The sequence below is a fragment of the Neomonachus schauinslandi genome, chromosome X (genome assembly GCF_002201575.2).
Source record: "Neomonachus schauinslandi chromosome X, ASM220157v2, whole genome shotgun sequence".
Classification (NCBI taxonomy): Eukaryota; Metazoa; Chordata; class Mammalia; order Carnivora; family Phocidae; genus Neomonachus; species Neomonachus schauinslandi.
Genome location: NC_058419.1, coordinates 71,323,206 through 71,342,867, shown reverse-complemented (window position 1 = coordinate 71,342,867; position 19,662 = coordinate 71,323,206). Strand labels below are relative to the sequence as shown.

At 37.1% G+C, this 19,662-nt stretch overlaps 1 protein-coding gene across 10 annotated transcripts in view; it reads left to right on the top strand.

The window, feature by feature from the left end:
* The window catches only part of EDA (ectodysplasin A), a 413,437-nt gene that overhangs the window by 52,302 nt on the left and 341,473 nt on the right, over positions 1-19,662 (top strand). For 3 of the 10 annotated variants that reach the window (XM_021680189.1, XM_021680179.1, XM_021680162.1), the window contains exon 2: positions 760-772. The exons of the other annotated variants lie outside the window; for them this stretch is intronic. In XM_021680189.1, coding sequence (XP_021535864.1) covers positions 760-772 — 13 coding nt within the window. The remainder of the gene's footprint in view (positions 1-759; positions 773-19,662) is intronic. 10 annotated transcript variants of the gene reach the window in all.

The following is a 19,662-nucleotide window of genomic DNA, read 5'->3' as shown; positions in this document are numbered from 1 at the left end:
TAATATTTAAGTTTTAGTGGAGCCAAAAGTTATACATAGGTTATCAATTGTGTGAGGTGTTGGTGCCCTTAACTCCCACATAGTTCAGGGGTCAACTGTGCATGCAAAGCACTTAGAAAATTTCCTGGCTCACACTAAGTATTCAATAAGTGTTAGCTGTTATGGTTGTTATTGTTGATTACTATTACTATTGGTGGTGGTGGTAGTAGTAGTAGTAGTAGTAATATAGATATGTCACAGACTGATAATGGTTGAGGAAATAATACCATATAGCCACAAAATTTTAGCTTTTGAGGCTGGAAGGCTTAGGTTTGATTACTGCTTTTACTTAGAACTTTTCTATTCTTTAATTTGTAAATGAATAAAATCATACTATTAATGTTTATGTTACAGTATTGTGAAGACCAAATTGAAATTATATATATAAATGTACTTGGTAAGGGAAATACTATATGTTATATGTGTATTTTACTATTAACTAGTTTTCTTATAAAGAACCCAAGAGCACTGGGAATGATATTTAAAATAACAAAGCATTGATGCTGCTGCAATTAGTACCATATAAAAGATAAAGTAAGCATACAAAACATTGAGTTATTATTATTATACTATTTGTTGAGTATTTTCTTTGTACTAAGTACTATGATATACACTTTATAAATCTTCATGTATTCCTTGCAACAGTTCTGTCAACAGGATGGTGAGGAAAGAGCATCTCAGGGAATGAGAACAACATGTGTGAAGGCCCTGGTGCAGGAGATGGCACATTTAAGTAGAATTGCAGATGAAATACTGAGTGCTCAGTTAAATTTGCATAATTTTTAAGTGGAATTATGTCTCATATAATATTTGGGACATGCTTCTATTAAAAATACTTGTTTATGGGAAGTTCAGATTTAGCTGAGCATTCTATATTTGCTAAATCTGGTAACCCTAATTTAAGAGACTGAAAGATCAGAATGGCTGGATTAGAGAAGGTAGGCAGACAGGAGACCATGCAGCCTTGAGGAGGATTTTGGTCTTCATTTTAAGGTCGAACAGGAACTTGATCAAATTTGAGTTTTTGAAATCATACTGTAGCTGCAGTGTGAAGACCTCACAGAAGAAGGAACTGAAGTTAAGAGAGGTTAACTTGCCTATGACCACAAAACCACTGACATAGCCAAGACTGGAATCTAGTCCCAATTCCAAAGCCTCTTCTTGTAACTGAAATTGGAAGATGATAATGGGATGTGAAAAGATATTAAGAAAATACTGTAAAAGATGGAGTAGAAGTTGGACATATATAGAATTATTGAAGATAGTTTGATATTGTGATTTATAATAAGAAATATATATTTGGTCTTCATCCCAGTTCCTAGCACAAAGCTCCTAAAACCTTTGGAATTTCCTAAATGTTGAGAGCCATCCAAATGTCTTTTGTTATGTTAATGGGGTTACTTTTGCAAATCCCCTAGGTAACCTAAGGATGGAGGATGATTGCCAGTGGAACCAAACAAGGGATTGGGGGATTGGAACTTGCAGTCCCACCCCCAGACCTCCTGGGAGGGGAGAGGGTCTGGAGATTGAGTTCAGTTACCAGTGGTCAGTGATTTAATCAATCATGTCTAGGTAATAACACCTCCATAAAACCCCAAAAGGATGGGGTTCAGAGAGCTTTGGGGTTGGTAAACCCATGGATATTCTGGGAGAGTAACTCAGAGGGCATGGAAACTCTATACCCTCTGCATCTCTTCTATCTGGCTGTTCCTGAGTTATATCCTTTTATTAAAAAAAACAAAATGGTAATCTGCTAAGAAAAATGTTTCTCAGTTTTGTGAGCCACTATAGGAAATTAATCAAACCCAAGGAGGAGGTCTTTGGAATCTCTAGTTTATAGCTGGTAGGTCAGAAACACTGGTGACAGCCTGGATTTGCAATTGGCTTCTGAAGTGGGGGGACTGTCTTATAGGATTGAACGCTAACCCATGGGGTCTGATTCTTCCTCTAGTTAGATAGTGTCAGAGTTGGGTTAACCCAACTCTAGAACATCCAGCTCCTATCAAAAAACTGCTTGGTATGGGGAAAGAACCTGCATACTGGAAATGGTTTCAGAATTGTAGATCCTGTAGATACCCTTAATAAATGTCTTTCTCCTTCTAGAATAATGCCTAGTACATACATAGTAGGCTCTTAACAAATGACAAGCTATTGGGGGTATAGCTCAGGGGTAGAGCATTTGACTGCAAATGACAAGCTATTACTTTTATGTATAAAATACATCAAAACACATAACAATACAAAGAGCTAGTTAAATTTTGAACTCTTATGAAATAGAATGTTAGATGATGCATATGATAGTTCCTGAAACAGTTTCAGTGAATTTTGAGTGCATATAAATGTGAAGCTTGATAAATTATAGCCTGGTCTATTTAGTTCAATTGTCAGGGTCAGTAGGAAAATGGTAACTCTATTAACTTGTATAAACAATGCAATTGTGGTGTCTATCTAGGGACTAGATATTGGGAACCTACTCATTGACAGATTTAAGGGGTAGGGCTATTATTTCTTCACTTTTATTAGCTTATAGCAAGCTCCCCAGTAGATTCATATTACATGCTACAAAATAAGCAAAGTGAATACCCAAACATATTTCCTTTGTTTCCTTGTAATATGTGAAGTATAGTCCTTTTTTTTTTTTTGAGGGTGAGGAAAGAGGTAGTACTTAGAGAAATTCTTCAAGCCAAAGAACTGGAGTTGAGGTTACCACATCTTTATGGGAAATGTAACTCAATGAGTTTATTATAGTTTTTGTGTTCATACAACAAAGAACATTACTGTTTGGTAAGGTAGAATAAAACAAGAGCATTTTTTTTTTTTAAACAAGAGCATTGGTTTTGGTGTTAGATGACTTTAGTTCTACTACTTACTGTGTGACTCTCTACCTATGATATGGGATAATAATGATGAGGGAACAGAAGGCTAGCTGAAGACAAAGCATAAGCTGATACCCTGCAACCTTTCCCCGCCACCAACTCCTGGGTGGGATATGTGTGATTCTTCCAGGAAGCTCCCAACTGTCTTAATGTTAATGCTTTACTAGAGAGAACCTGACAAGGGCAAGGCCTCAGGTATTTTTTTTTTTTTAAAGATTTTATTTATTTGAGACAGAGAGAATGAGAGAGAGCACATGAGATGGGGGAGGGTCAGAGGGAGACGCAGGCTCCCTGCCGAGCAGGGAGCCCGATGCGGGACTCGATCCAGGGACTCCAGGATCGTGACCTGAGCCGAAAGCAGTCACTTAACCAACTGAGCCACCCAGGCACCCCAGGCCTCAGGTATTTTTGTAGGTCCGCTTTAGCACATGAAAATCCTTTTGAAACCTTTCTTTTCCTTACCTCCCCCAACTCCCAAGTATATAATCAGCCAGCCCTCACAACCCCTGTGCAGCAGCTCTTTCTGCCCACGGGTCCTGTCCCTGTGCTTTAATAAACCACCATTTTGCACCAAAGATGTCTCAAGAATTCTTTCTTGGTCATCAGCTCCGGACCCCACCCCACCGAACCTCAACTATATTCCAAAATCCCATCAATAACATCTTGCTTATATCATAGGATATTGGGAAAATCAAAAGGAAATGATAGATGTTTGTTCATATATTCCTTCCAAGGATATTATTTCGTTTATGTAAAGTATTATGTATTAGATGCATTTGGCAGTAAACAAAACAGATAGTGTCCTAGCCCTGACGTAAGTTATGTCTAATGACAGACATACCCAATATATAAGTAAATATGTGTTTACAGAGGGCTCTGGAGTGTGCTGTGAGAGAATAACAAGGGAGAGCTTGCTTTAATTAGAATGAACAGAGAAGGCCTTGCTAAGGAGAGAGCACTGATACTGAGACATTATGAGAAGAGGATGGGGGGGTGGTGTGTCCCATATCAAGTAATGAGAAAGCTTGTGTGGAGATTGTGAAGCAAGGAAGATCTTGGAATGCTGAGAGAACTGAAAAAAGAGCAGTGTGACTGGGAAATAGTGAGTTAGGTAGAAAGTTATGCAAGATGAGGTTGTAAAGTCAAGAGGATCCGTATCTTCCTAGCAATAGTTAGCAGCAGAGTTTGGATTCTATTCTAACTGTAAAGTCCTGAAATAGGAAAGAGTTTGGCATGTTCGAAGTACAAGAGGATGCCAGTGTGATTAGAGCCTAGTGTGAGTGGGAGTTTGGTGGGGACAAGGAGTTTGGATTTTTTATGTAAATGCCTGAGAATAAGCTATAGAGGAGAGATTGATGATGCACGAAAACCAAAGAGGCAAAGTCTTGGAAAGGTGGTACAGGTGATGGTTTCTGAATGTTGGTGAGGTCCAGAACTGATGGCCAAGAAAGAATTCGTGAGCTGTCTTTGGGGCAAAAAGGTGCTTTTATTAAAGCATGGAGACAGGACCCGTGGGCAGAAAGAGCTGCTGCACTGGAGTTGTGAGGAATGGCTGATTGTATACTTGGGAGTTGGGGGAGGTAAGGAAAAAGGGAGGTGTCCAAAAGGACTTTCATATGCTAAAGAAAACCCTAGGGATAGTGGAGGCCTTGCTATTATCAGGCTAAGGTGGTTTTTCCCTCTAGCCAAGCATTAACATTAAGATAGTTGGAAGTTTCCTTCTGGAAGTTAGGTTGTTGATAAGAATGTTTTTTTCTTGTAAATCACTAAGACATTTGTAAACTGAGGGAGACTCAAGTCCTGCAGGACTGTAACCTCTAGAAGTTAACCATTTGTTTTTCCTTCCTTTAGCTTTAGGGCAGCCAGGAGTGCCTGAGAATGTCACATATTCCACCTGGGATTGGGGTAGGGGTTGCAGGGTGTCAGCTTGTGCTTTGTTCTCAGCTCATCACAGGGAGAGAAATGGGATACACAGTACAAGTGGAAGGTTTGACCTTTGAGAGGGAGAAGAGAAGTTCATCTACTGTAATAGAAAAGGAGAAAAATGTGTGTGGATGGAGATCAGATGACAGATTTGGGGGTGAGAAGAAGGGAGTGCCCACTTCTGATGGTACCCTTCTCAATGAAGTTTGGGGCAAGATCATCAGGGTAGAGGGCAGAGAAGAGTGAGGGAGAGGTTTGAGAAGAGAAAAAAACTAATAGTCTTGAAACAAAAAGTTAATAGAGAAAAGGAGTAGATTTCAAACAGGCAGCATTTAGTACTTGTTTGATGTCTGTGATCATGAATTTAAGTGCAACCTCTGAGCAAGACTGTGGGATTTTCTCTAGGAACATTCAGCTGTTCAGATGCAAATTAAGAGCAAGTAAATGGTTGGATTTATCCAGGATCAAGGATTTGCCAAACTAGTTTACTGACAGAGAGAGTGGCAAGGACATTGAGGAAGTGGTAATAATGGTAGGCCATTGAATATGCTAGATAAAGAGGGAGAAGACAGGAAGAAGTGAGAAACTGGCATGCTTAATATATTGTAATCTTAATGAAGTCTATTCATTCATCAAAGAATTTGAAGTGTTAATATATACAGTAAAAATATAAAAAAGAAAAAATATTAAAATGGCCAACACATGAAAAAATGTTCAACATCATTAGCCATCAGGGAAATACAAATCAAAACCACACTGAGATACCACCTCACACCAGTTAGAATGGCAAAAGTTAACAAGGCAGGAAACAACAAATGAGGATGTGGAGAAAGGGGAACCCTCTTACACTGTTGGTGGGAATGCAAGCTGGTGCAGCCACTCTGGAAAACAGTATGGAGGTTTCTCAAAAAGTTAAAAATAGAGCTACCCTATGACCCAGCAATTGCACTACTGGGTGTTTACCCCAAAGATACAGATGGAGTGAAAAGAAGGGGCACCTGCACCCCAATGTTCAAAACAGAAATGTCCACAATAGCCAAACTGTGGAAGATGTCCTTCAACAGATGAATGGATAAAGAAGATGTGGTTCATATATACAATGGAATATTACTCAGCCATCAGAAATGATGAATACCCATCATTTGCATCGACATGGATGGAACTGGAGGAGATTACGCTAAGTGAAATAAGTCAAACAGAGAAAGACAATTATCATTTGGTTTCACTCATGTATGGAACATAAGGAATAGCACTGAGGACATTAGGGGAAGGAAGGGAAAACTGAAGGGAGGGAAATCAGAGTGGGAGATGAACCATGAGAGACTATGGACTCTGAGAAACAAACTGAGGGTTTTAGAGGGGAGGGGGGTGGGGGGATTGGTTAGCCCGGTGATGGGTATTAAGGAGGGCACATGCTGCAATGAGCACTGGGTGTTATACGCAAATACAACTACATTACTACATCACAAACTACATCAAAAACTAATGATGTACTGTATGGTCACTAACATAACATAATAAAAAAATAAAATTTAAATAAAATGGAAAAATAGTTAAAATAGCAATTTTTTACTGTATGTGTTTTACCACAATAATTAGGGGAAAAACCCATAGCAGACCCAACAGAAAACCAGCTGTCACTGTGAAAATAAAGCCAAATAAACAACAACAAAAAATTATTTAAATTAAATATAAAAATAAGACATATGACAATAAATATAAAAGATTAATGACCCAGAGAAGACAGAAATTATAATCCATAGTATTGACTGGGGTAAGAGGCAAGTAGAAGAGGTAAAGGGATCATTAGGGACAGGAGGAACATGTTTTTGGTGCAGCCAAAGAATAAGATTTTAAACTTCTCAGCATATTTCATATGTGACTACATAATCCTTTATCGTGCCTTTTTTTTAGCAGGCTTCCAACTTAAATATTACCAATAGGAAGTAGCTTCACTATTCAAAAAGTTCATCATTCCTGTCTTTGACCTTTTGCCTCTGACTTCCATGAAGTTAGTCCAGGAAATAACCTTAGAATTAACACTTAAACTCTCCAACTGTCCTATTGAGCTACTGCCAATCCATAACTATCTCCTAAGAAAGAAATAAGAGATAGTACTTAAAGATATGTATCAACATGTTAGAAAATTTTATGTTGCTATAATCATAGAATCAGCTTTCATTTGTATGAATTACTATTATTTTTTAAAGATTTTATTTATTTATTTGACAGAGACACAGCGAGAGAGGGAACACAAGCAGGGGAAGTGGGAGAGGGAGAAGCAGGCTCCCCGCTGAGCGGGGAGCCCAACGCAGGGCTCGATCCCAGGACCCTGGGATCATGACCCAAGCCGAAGGCAGATGCCCAACGACTGAGCCACCCAGGCGCCCTTATATGAATTAAAGAAAAGTCCACACTTGATATTTGTGTAGCATTCTTGGATATAAAAGAACTTTCCTGTACTCAATCACCTAAATATTCATAAGGTCCTGCTATTTGCCAGGCTAAGTGCTAGAGATACATTAGCTAACAGGACAGTGAAGGTCCTTGCCCTCAGCAATCTTATATTCCTATGCACAGACCTTATGATTATGTAGGAGGGGTGTCATTTCTTTCTTTTACAGATAATGAAAGTGAAGCTCAGATTACTCAACTTGTACTAGAAGCCAGGTCTTCAGACCCCCCAGTTTTGTCTCTCTTCTGTTCTGCATCATTTCCTTATTATCTACCATTAGTGATTGCTTTTGGGTAAATTTGAAGGATTTTAACCACATTATTTTCCCCATGGGTCTGAATTCATTCTAGTTGTGTGTATGTGCATGCAGGACATCTTAAGAAGTTTCCCCACCATTATTTACATCATTAGAATATATATTGTACTTTGTGATTTAAATTATGTTACAAAAGGTAAGGGAGGGATAGACCTAATCATGTACAACAAAATACTTGTTCCCCTGTCCCATTTGTCCATTCTTCATTATTAATCCTGTTCTAGGAGCCTGTCGGCCTCTCCACCTCACTATCACTTAGGTGATAATCTACTCCATTGTCCACTGACTTTGTCCACCAACAAATCTATTGCCAATTCAGGCAAAACGACCTTTGCCTTCCTCTTCTATTTCCTTAGCTATTTGCCAGGTATTTGCTGGATATTTTGCCTTGTCTGCACATTTCAGGTGGCTCAGCCCTGCTTGAGGAAATCTAGGACTACAGCTGACCTCTAAAATCCCACCTGTGCAGTATTTTGTGTGCAACAAGTGTTCACATGCTATTGTCTGATACCTATGTTGAGGCATTTTTGAGCCTTTAATGCATGCACCTTAGCTAAATCCTACCAATCTGATCTTCAGAGAATCTCAGTCTTATCCTTTTTTTTTTTATTTCTACTGCCACCACTCTAATTCAGGCCCCTGACATACATATGCCCTTAACCCCCTTGCCTCCTCTCACTTACTTTTATTCACTTGGCAAAATTACAGTCCTGGTAATTTTCTGTCTACTTGGTGCTTGTACCTATGTACTGAAAGAGGCTGGAAAAAAACATATGACCGCACTGCCTGGCCTCACTTTCAATTCATGACCACCACGGAACTCAAGTTAGACTCTTAATGCTGCCCTCCCAGTCCATTTCCTACCGTTTCTAGACCTTTTTCATACTTTCTCTCTTCTCAAATCCCCAACACCACTGCCCGCATCCTCACTCTCAACTGAGAACTTATCTTCCTACATTTGCATAGTACTTAAAAGTTTACAACGCACTTTTGCATGCCTTTTCTGGTTTAATCTCTTCCTCTTTTATCCTATGAAATGGCTATTTTGAGCAGCATTCTTCTTTAGAGCCAATGACTCTTGGTCATTCAGAGGGTTCCAGTATTTAGTTTACCTAGCTACATTTCGGAAATCCTCACCATTTAAGCTGCACAGATCAACCTCTGCCTGCATTTTCCATTCTGAAAAAGGAGGATCCTCATACCTGCGTTTTTCACTCACAGGAACATTGCGTGAACATTTGTCTGTACTCTGATCCTTTTAAATCTTAGAGTGCAAAGAAACAGACTTGCCATCCACATTCTTTGCCAGATTAATGCACAGCACTACAAAAGATAACCACCTTGGACTGGAGATTCAGTGATTATTGTGTTTGGCTCCAAAGTATAAGATCTGCAGTTTAATATTCAAGAAAAGTACCATTCGCACTGTAACCTAGACTAGCTCCTACTTAAATATTAGTGTGCCCTGTTTTAATATGTCTCCATGTATTAAGTTGAAAACTTCAGAATACAATATAAATGAGTTTTATTTTTCTAAAAGTATTTCTTCCTTTACTAAAAGCATTCCTTTTATGTTAAGCGGGTCCTTCGTAGATTTTAAATGACTTGACTTATAGAAATTCAGTTTGTACCACTTTTCAGGAACATACCTTTTATGAAAAGTGAGCTAAATTGTTACAGGCTGGCTCTGATTTTCACCACTGTGGTGTCCCTGCAAATAGTGTCATGAAATGGTCATATTTTCCCACAGGAACAATATTATAATTGAGAGGTTGTGTTCCTGACCAAAGACTCAGCGTCAAATAAATCATAGCTATAATTGACAATGTGGCATAAAGGGAAAGATATAGGAACTATAGATCTCTAATCATTTCAAGTACTTAAAAATTATGGTCCAAGTCCTATAAAATGGACATAAATGTAGTATATGCAGTCATGCAAGGGACACTGATGGATTATAAAGTGTGCATAAAGCTCTTAGAATACAACTCTATTGTATAGTTAATTTTATTAAAAATAAACTGTTAGTCTTGAGAAATCTATTTTTGGCAGTAAATCAATAATTTCTTTTGCTATCGTGTAATATATAAATTTGGGCGGGGGGTTGTGGGAAATGACCCATCTAAATGATTTAACTTTGGTTTTCAAATAGGATCGTACATCAGAATCACCTGAGGAGTTTTAAAGAGGCAGATTTCTGGGCCTGAACCCAAAGAGTTTGAGTAGGCCTGGGGGTGGGGCGGGAAAAAGAACATGTGTTTTTATTTATTTTTTTTAATTTTTATTTTATTATGTTAATCACCATACATTACATCATTAGTTTTTGATGTAGTGTTCCATGATTCATTATTTGCTTTTTAAAATTCCCTAGGTGATTCTAATGCATGGTCAAGTTAAGAACCCTAGGCATGGATATGTCAGCACCAATTTTTCTTTTCTCCTCCCTTTTCTTTTTCCAGTAAGCTGATAACATTCAGGATCATTCCACTGACCATAAAATTTGTACAGGTAATATGTTTAGTAATGTTTCCAAGGTGTTTCTTCCATTGAAAAACATTTTAAAAGTAGAGTGTCTTGAAATTTGAAAGATGTTTTAATAAATCAGGACTAACTCCACAATTCTCTGCTCACCCACTTCTATCTGTAGCTTTGAAAAGTCTCAGGGCTTATAAGAAACATGTGCCTTAAATCGTATTTTAGGGAGGTGACAGTTTTATTGACAGCCATTAGAGTTCTTCACAGTTGATTGGGATGCAGTAAGAATTGCTAGGTCATTAATCAGTAGTCTTTTTAAGGAGTTGCACTTGTCACCTATTAGAGATATTTGTTTAAAATCTTTTTTCCCTTAGTAGATTGAAAGTTCCATGAAGGCAAAGACCAGGTCTTCATATAGCCTTTATTCTCCCCCATAAATCCTAACACACAGAAGAAACTCAGTAAATATTTATTGAACAGTGAGTTATAGCACCTCCCCCAATTGGGAAGACAACCATCAGATGGTATTTCCTGGCTCCTGTTTGTACACTTTTAAGAAAATCTTTTCCTGGACATGTTGCATTCATAGGTCCTGACATGTCAACCTAAATTTTATTACCATAGCATTTAGAGCTGGGGGACACTTAGATTATGTTATGTACCTACCTCTTTTTTTAAGACGAGAAAACTTTTCTCTAAGCAGTGCTTTGTTTAAGGTTATCATGGCCCAGTTTTTCTTCTTTTCTTGTTTTTATCCTTTTCCCCCATTTATCATGTATTTTAGTACTTGCTATGTGCCACCCTTAAGGAGCTAACGGTCTGTTTCTTTTAGGAAGTAAAAGGCAAGGTCATTTTCAAAAAAGGGATAGAGTAGGGGGTTAGTGTTCTGGAGGTTTGAGGAGAGTGGAGAAAATATGAAAAAGCTATGCTAGAAAGTGGAAAATGATATATTGACGAGAGAAACACAGCAAGATTGGTGAGCAGTGTTCAGGGCCCCGATGTAGGTCATGACTTTGGTTTTATATATTGAAACCCATTTGCCTATTGTGTGTCTTTGTCCCGTAATTAGCTACTAGATACTGGTGCAAAGAAAGTGGATAGTAGGAATGCTCAGTGGTTGGACATTGGCTATATGAGTACAGAAATGTCATCATTCTCATCAACAACAACATCAAAATGAGGCAAGAAATTTGTGGTTTTGGCAACAGTGTTACTGAAGTGATGCACTATGGAACCTAAGCTGGATAAGGAAGGAAGTGAAGAAAATTCTTATGAAGAGGGAGAAAATAGAGGAGGAAGAAGGGTCAGTGAACTGGAGATCTTAATGAGTTGAAAAAAAATGGTGATAGTGGGAGTAGTTGAACCAGCAACCTTGAAGGTTGTGGTCAGAGAATGTCACGTCTGAATTAGTGATTTTGGAGATGGAATGGTAAAGGGTGATAATAATTTCCAAGGTGTGGGGCGTGGGTGGCTGACATGGAATGGAAGAGAAAGTCATTGGAGATGAGGAGGTTAAAGAACTAAGAAGTCTCAGTGTGTTAGATGTGCTATGTCGCACTTTCCTTAAATTATCTTCCTTTTAAATGATAATGAAAATACACCCCACACCCAGCAAAATTTTAATCTATTCAAAAAAATAATTTAGAGGTAAAGTTTGTGAAGTGGGGTGAATACATTCTGTAGTCTGAGGCAATTCATGAGAGCTAATAATGTTCAGTAACTATTTTCTCTTTGGTAGTTTTACTATGAAATTTATTATCTGAATCAAGCTTTTTTTTTTAAGGTGGAGGATGGGATCTTTATTAGTGTTCACAAGAGACACATTTAAATGTCAGCCCTAGGACAGCTATTCTAGGCTATTCAAAGTCTATTCTCCAAGGAATTTGAAGAGCTCTCAGAATGGGTATGTTAAATTAGCTGTTGCTGTAAGAAAGATGTGTGGATTTTCAGTCTCTGCCTCTCTGCTATTTCCTTTGTCTTGGCACATGCTCAAGTTTCCTCTTCTAAAAAACATTTCCTCAAACCCTGCTTCCCCCTCAAGCTACCCTCTCAACACTCTTCTTCTTTTCATTGCTATAAATATTTACTTTCCTCTTTATTGGAAATAGCTATTTTTCTTGAAACATACTGGAGAGAAAAGAGCTGTAATCCTGCCATCATAACATACAGCATTTGTTATTTGAGGGTATACTTTTCTCTGTTGTATATATATATTTTTCAGGTTTTTTAAAAGATTTATTTATTTTAGAGAGAGTGTGTGCATGCACAAGTGAGCAAGTGGGGGTGGGGGGCAAAGGGGGAGAGAGACTCTCCAGCAGACTCCCCACTGAGCACAGAGCCAGATGCAGGGCTCAGTCTCACAATTCCAACTGAGATCAGGACCTGAGCCGAAATCAACAGTCCAATGCTCAACCAACTGAGCCACCCAGGTACCCCATTTGTTCAGTTTTGATCAGAGACTATTAAGTCTTATGAGGGTAGAAGACCTGTTTTATCTGCCACTGTATATCTAGTATGCTAGTATGTGCCTAAAATATTAGGAAGAGCTCCATAATTAAATGTCAAAGAGATAAATGGTGTATACTTTAAATTTATATTTTGATTTTTTCTATTTAACGTATCAAACATTTCCTGTTTTTCTTCATATCCTTTATAATATTTAACAAGTATTTTATTGATTTAATATATCATAAATTACTATTTTCCTATAGTTGGATATTTCAAGTAGTTTATAATTTTTTATTATGACTGACAACAAAGAAATGTATATCTTCTTGTGTTCATGTATTTGTTTACTATTCTTTTGTTGAACCATTTTTTGAGATAAATTCCAAAGAGTGGGATTATTAGGCAAGAGAGTATGAGCATTTTTATTCTATTAAGCTTACTAAAAGAATTGTACATTTCTTAAATGCTTTAGAATTTGGCTTCTACCCTTGCCACTTCAATGAAACACCACTTCTTAAAGGTCACTAATGGCTTCCTAACTGCCAAATCAACTTACCTGTTCTAAGAACCCTCTTGACCTCTCTTGCAATATTTAATACTAATTTACCATCACTTTCTTGAAACTCTCTTCATTCTTGGCTTGATGACATGGCATTATTTTGGTTCTCTTTCTTCCTCCCTGACTGATTTTTTGCTTTGAACCTCCTAAATGTAGCCCTTGCCAAGCTTCTGTTCTATCTGCTTAAACACTATTGTCTCTATATTAATAACCCCCAAATCTGTATCTTTAGCATTGACCTCTTTCTTAAGCTCTAGTCTTGCATTGCTTGACTCTCATTAATGCCCCTATATCATATGACATCATATCTTAACAATGAATCAATTTTCCCTCTCCAATCAGTTTCCCCTATTTTATCTCTGATAATGCTACCGCCATCCCTGGAGTCTGGGCACCATGGAGACCTTTTGATCATTTTTCCTTCCTTGCTCAATCCATTACATCAGTTGCCCTGTGATATAAATTCTAAATCTGCTGTGTCCCTTGTTTCTTTCACTTTGTTTTTCCTGAATTCATTCATTCATTCATTCAACAAATACTGAGAACTGTCATATGCCCAGTACTGTTTAAGGCACCAAGGAATAAGCAGTGAACACAACAGACAAAAATGTTGGCCATCATGAAGCTGATATTCTAGTGGAGGAAGACACACAAGCAGATAAATAAAATATATAGAATGTCAGATAATGAAAGTTATACAGAGAAAAATTAGGGAAGTTGGATAGGGAAAGATTGGGACAGAGTGTGTATGTGTGCACAATTTGAAATGGTATACTCCAAGAAAGCTAACTGAGAAGGTGACATTTAAGCAGAGATTTGAAGGAGGTCATGAAAGGGCCAGATATGGGAACGCACAAATGGAACATTCCAGGCAGAAGGATTAGCAAGTGAAAGGCCTTGAGATGGAGAATATAAGAGTTCCGGAAATAGCAAAGTGGCAGTGTGATGAAGCAGAGTGAATAAAACAGAGTCGTAAGAGGTGTGGTCAAAGAAGGTGAGGGGAGAGGACCAGATCTGGTAGGGCTTTGTAGGCCATTGTAGGGACTTTGGCTTTTTTACCATAAGTGAAATGGGAAGCCATTGGAGAGTTTTGAGAAAAGGAGCAGCCTGATTTGACTTTTTTATTAGTAGGAAAGCTCTGGCTGCTGGGTTGGGACTAAACTGTAGTGGGGCAAGTGTAGAAACAGGGACTAAGTAAAGAGACTATTGCATTAATCCAGGAGAGAATTGATGGTGGCTTGGATATGGATAGTGGTAGTGAAAGTGGTGAAAAATTGTTGGATTCTGGATTTGCTTTTGAATGGATGTGGGATGTGAGAGGAAACAGGAATCAAAAATGGCTCCAAGGTTTTGGTCTGAACTGGAAGACAGTGGTTTTCAACAACTTCAGTGTGTGTGTGTGTGTTTTATCCCTTGTTCTTGGAACTCCTATAAATCATTATGTTACCTGTTACTTTACATTATATTCCTTAATTACTTTTCACCTGGGCTATGTCAATAGTCTTAATAAATATTCAGTCGTAAATCTGATCCCCTCTCCTAGCCTTTTTCCTCACTCCAGTTCATCCTTTATAAAGTGAGGCTCTAATCATATGACCATCTTTGATGACTTCCAATTGCACTTAAATCAGCAGGAAGACTCCTCTGTCTTGCATTCAAGGCCCTCCATAGTATGAGCCTAACCTATTTCTTTAGCTCTGTCCTTTATTATTCCCTTACATATTCTAAGTAAATTGGCTTACTGCTCCTTGAATATTGTGTCTAAATTGACATCTAACATGTTATAGATCATGCTTATATGGTATAACATAATGGTTAAGATCACAGAATCTATAGCATGGACACCCCAGGTTTGAACTGTGGTTCCATTTCTCATTGTGTGTAGTTTATTTAACCTCTGTGTCAGTTTTCTATCTGTAAAATAGGGGTAATAGTAATCTTCATAGAGATGTTTTGAGGATGAAAAGATTTTATATGTAAAGTACTTAAAACAGTGCCTGACAAAGTGCTCTAATGTGTTAGCTGTTATTATGGTTATTACTATTAGTATTTTTGTTTATTCTCATTCTCCCCTCTCACTCTCTCCTCACCCCCACCTCCATAATATCAGCTCCATGAAAGCAGGAATTTTTGTTGTGTTCACTGTTCTATCCCTAGTAACTACAGTAGTGACACATAAAAAACACTCAGTAAATATTTGTGGATGAATGACTGTAGTTTCCTCAGCCTGAGATGCCTACTACTGTTGCCTCTTCCTCCTACTCTCTTCTCTTAAAAACCCATCCAACCTGTAAGGCTCGTCATGAATGCCATTTATTCCATGGAACGTCTTGTTATTTTCTGATCCTTCTCCCCAAACTAAATTTAATCTCTCATTTCTTTGAACTCCCATTATATCTTGTTTATGCATTTCTTACATCCTTTACCTTTCTTTGTCTTTTATCTTAGTCATTTGTATCTAATCTTGTGTACTAGATAGTAAGTTCTTAAAGCACGGACTGTACTACTCATTTTTATATCCCTTGTAGTGTCTAGTGTAATGCCTTGAACATACTACGTGCTCAATAAACATATGCTGATTGAATTGAATTGAATTTGTCCTCCTATTTATATACTTCATTTTATATGAATTTTCAGGTTTCTAAGTCATGCTTCAAAGTATTAAATCTCTATGTAATTTATTTCTTAGGTATCTTAAGTGTTCAAGTTTTTAGAAAGACTATACTTTTTATGTTCAGTTGCAGAAGAAGTACATTTGTCTTAATCAAACCTTGTTTTAATTGCCTAAGGATTTTGTGCCAGATCATAAATTGTTCTAATGGTAAAGGGAGGGTTTATCAAATATGGTATCATAGAGCTGGAATTCAGTGGTCTAGTAACTTCCCCTAAGAACTAGGATGAAGAAAAAAGGCTTTGTGAAGATAAAGTATGTGTCACAAAATCCATGCACTTAAGCTCATGCACTTTATAGGGTAAGCTCCTCAAATCCTCACTCATAATTTATTTACTCATCATTATGCTTAAGTCATGATTATCGGATTTCCCAGCCAACAGCTGTGGAGAGGCAATTTAGAAATGTTAGAAAGGCTCATAGAAGATGGGAGGGAGGGACAGCTGACTATAAGGAACAAGACTGAAAAAAAACCCAAAAAAACAGGCCAAGGACTCAGCAGTGTGGGACTAATAACCCTATATTGCTTAAATAGGCCTTGAGGGCATCACTGTGTTATAATTTAGTACAGTAATTGATGTTCATAATAATGACCCAAATTCATCAAAAAACGATTAAATTCTGATCACCATATTCTATTTATGAAAATAAGCAGCGAGTATTGTGTTACATTCTTATCCATCAGATTAAATTAAAAATGGTTTGTTTATAAGGTAATAAGCCTTTAACTAGCTGGACAATGTGGATAATTCATTCCTGAGAGGTTATAATAAAGGTTTTCCTGCATTTAATATATACTTTCTTGTTCAGGTTCCTCTAACTAGAATTGAAATACAGTGAGGAGGCAGCATGAGGCAGTAAATCCATAAAAATGAATTGTTCATTTACCCTACATTTATAACATAGGAAATACGATTATAGAGCAGATGTTGACTGATTGAAATGCTGTATGCTCAATCATGTTAGTGTTTATTTGATAAGGAATGCCATTTGTTTAGCTTTGCTCATTTATTCAGTGACTGTGGCCTGGAATTTTATTAGATTCTGTGTAGCTGTACCCACCAGAATGCTGAGAGAGTTGGAGCTTGAATGAGATTGGTAAGAACTTGGAATTCTTTAGTTTGGGAAATGAAAATGGAAAGAAGTCTTTAATTTGGAAAGTTTTCAATTTTAAACCTCTTGGTTTTGTTTGATTTATATATCAGTACTGGAACACATAAATGACTAATAGTTTGGCAATATTCATTACTTTAACTTTTTTCTGAAAACTTGCATTTTCCTTTTTAGTAACTACCCAGAGAGAGAGAGAACCAAGAAAATTTCCTGAAATGGAACCATTTACAACTAATGTGTTTCTGAATAATGGAGAAAACTAAAATTTAATTTTAAAAGTACTTCAATACTAAACAGCTCTTATATTTGAAATGAATTATTCAACTAATTTTTTATTCTCCCTTGGAGCCAGTTAGCAAATATCTTTTGTGTTGTAGCAAGATTATAGTAAATTATTTCATGGGAACATTTATTCAAATGTTGTATTTTATTAGCTGGTAATATCTGGGCCTTTGTGTTATAGAAACAAGTACAATAAATATTTGAATGAATAGATTTAGGACCTAGATAATTTGGAAGAGTCATTTCAAAACTTGGATTAACTATGACATCTAGAACTAGGATTTTAGACCATCTTGCAACGTATTGTACAATTCAAGATACAGTGAAACAGATTTTAAAAATTAAGACCTTAAGCAATGTATTTTATTTTATTTTTTTTAAAGACTTATTTATTTTAGAGAGAGAGGGTACAGGAGACTGGGGGGGCAGAGGGAGAGAATCTCAAGCAGACCTCCTGCTGAGCATAGCGCCCCATGCAGGGCTCCATCTCCCCACCCTGAGATCATGACCTTAGCTGAAATCATGAGTCAGATGCTCAACTGACTGAGCCACCCAGGCGCTCCATTAAGCAGTGTATTTTGGAAATAACTTTATTTTTAAGAACAAGATAAATAGGTTTCTAACACTCCCACCCAAATATTTTTGTGTATATTTCACCCTCTTGAGAAAGGCAGAAGAGGATTTTTAATTGTTGCCATTGCAGGTCAAGAGTTTTTAACTTTTACAGGCTACACAACCAAACTGAAGCCAGTTCAGAAGGATGTATTTTTTTTAAAAGATTTTATTTATTTATTTGAGAGAGAGAGTGCAAGCTAGGGGAGCGACAAGCAGAGGGAGAGGGAGAAGCAAGCTCTCCACAGAGCAGGGAGCTGGATGCTTTTATAAAATAGCATCACTGCTTTTATTTTCAGCAACAGTTTTCTTAAATAATTCACATACCATACACTTCACCCATTTAAAGTGTACATTGGTTTTTACTATATTCACAGAATTCTGCAGTCATCATCAAAATCAATTTTAGAGACAAAAAAGTCCCAAATCTATAACTAATCACTCCCCATTTCCCTCTAATCTTCCCCTCCAACCCCCCAAAACCATTAATCTACTTTCTGTCTCTATAGATCAGACTATTCTGGACATTTCATATAAATGGAAATCATATAATGTGTGGTTTTGTATTGTCTTTCTCACTTAGCATAATATTTTCAAGGTTCATCCGTGTTGTAGCATGAATCAGTATTTTATTTTTGTGGTGAAAGAATATTCTATTCCATGGATTCTATATTTTGTTTATCCATTCATGAGTGGGTGGATGTTTTTGAGTTGTTTCCACTTTGGGCTATTATAAATAATGCTGCTATGAACATTTGTGTACATGTTTTTGTGTGGACATTTGTTTTCAGTTCTTTTGAGTATATACCTAGGAGTGGAATTTCTGGGTCATATGCTAACTCTATGTTTAACTTTTGGAGGAGCTGCTAGACTGTTTTCCAAAGTGACTGCAGCATTTTACATTCCCACAAGGAACATATAAGTGTTCCAATTTTTCCCCCCACATTTTCACCATCACTTATCTGTCTTTTTTATTATGTCCATCCCAATGAATCTGAAGTGGTATTTCATTTGTGATTTTGATTTCCATTTCCCTAAAGGCTAATGATATTAACCATCTTTTTATGTGCTTATTGGCTAATTGTATATCTCCTTTGGAGAAATGTCTGTGCCAATCCTTTGCCTATTTTTAAGTTGAGCATTCATCTTTTTACTGTTGAGTTGTAAGAGTTCTGTATATAGTCTGGGTACGAGTCCCTTATCATATATATATCAATACTGTCTCCGATTCTGTGGGTTGTTTCTTTCACTTTCTTGATGGTGTCCTTTGTAGCACAAGAGGTTTCAATTTTGATAATGTCCAATTTATTCACTTTTTTCTTTTGTTGCTTGTGCTTTAGGTGTCATTTCTAAGAAACCATTGCCTAACCCAAGTTCACAAGGATTTTTACTCTAGTGTTTTCTAAGGGTTTTATAGTTTTAGCTCTTACATTGAAGTCTGTGATCCATTTTCAGTTAATATTCTTGTATAGTATGAAGAAGGGATCCAATTTCATTCATTTGCATGTGGGTATATGCTTGTCCCTGCACCATTGTTAAAGACTCTTATTTTCCCTCATTGAATTGAATTGTCTTGGCAGGTTTGTGAAAAATCAATTGATTGTAAATGTGAGGGCTTATTTCTGGGCTCTCAACTCTACTCCAGTAATCTGTTGTCTATCCTTAGGCCAGTCCCATTGATAAATATGTCTATCCTTATGCCAGCACCACACTATATTGATTAATTTCTAGCTTTGTAGTCGGTTTTTAAACCAGGAAGTGTGAGTTCTCTAACTTTGTTATTTTTTAAAATTGCTGTGCCTCTTGGATTTCCATATGAATTTTAAGATCAACCTGTCAATTTCTATGAAGATTCTGACTGGGATTTTGATAGGGATTATGTTGAATCTATAG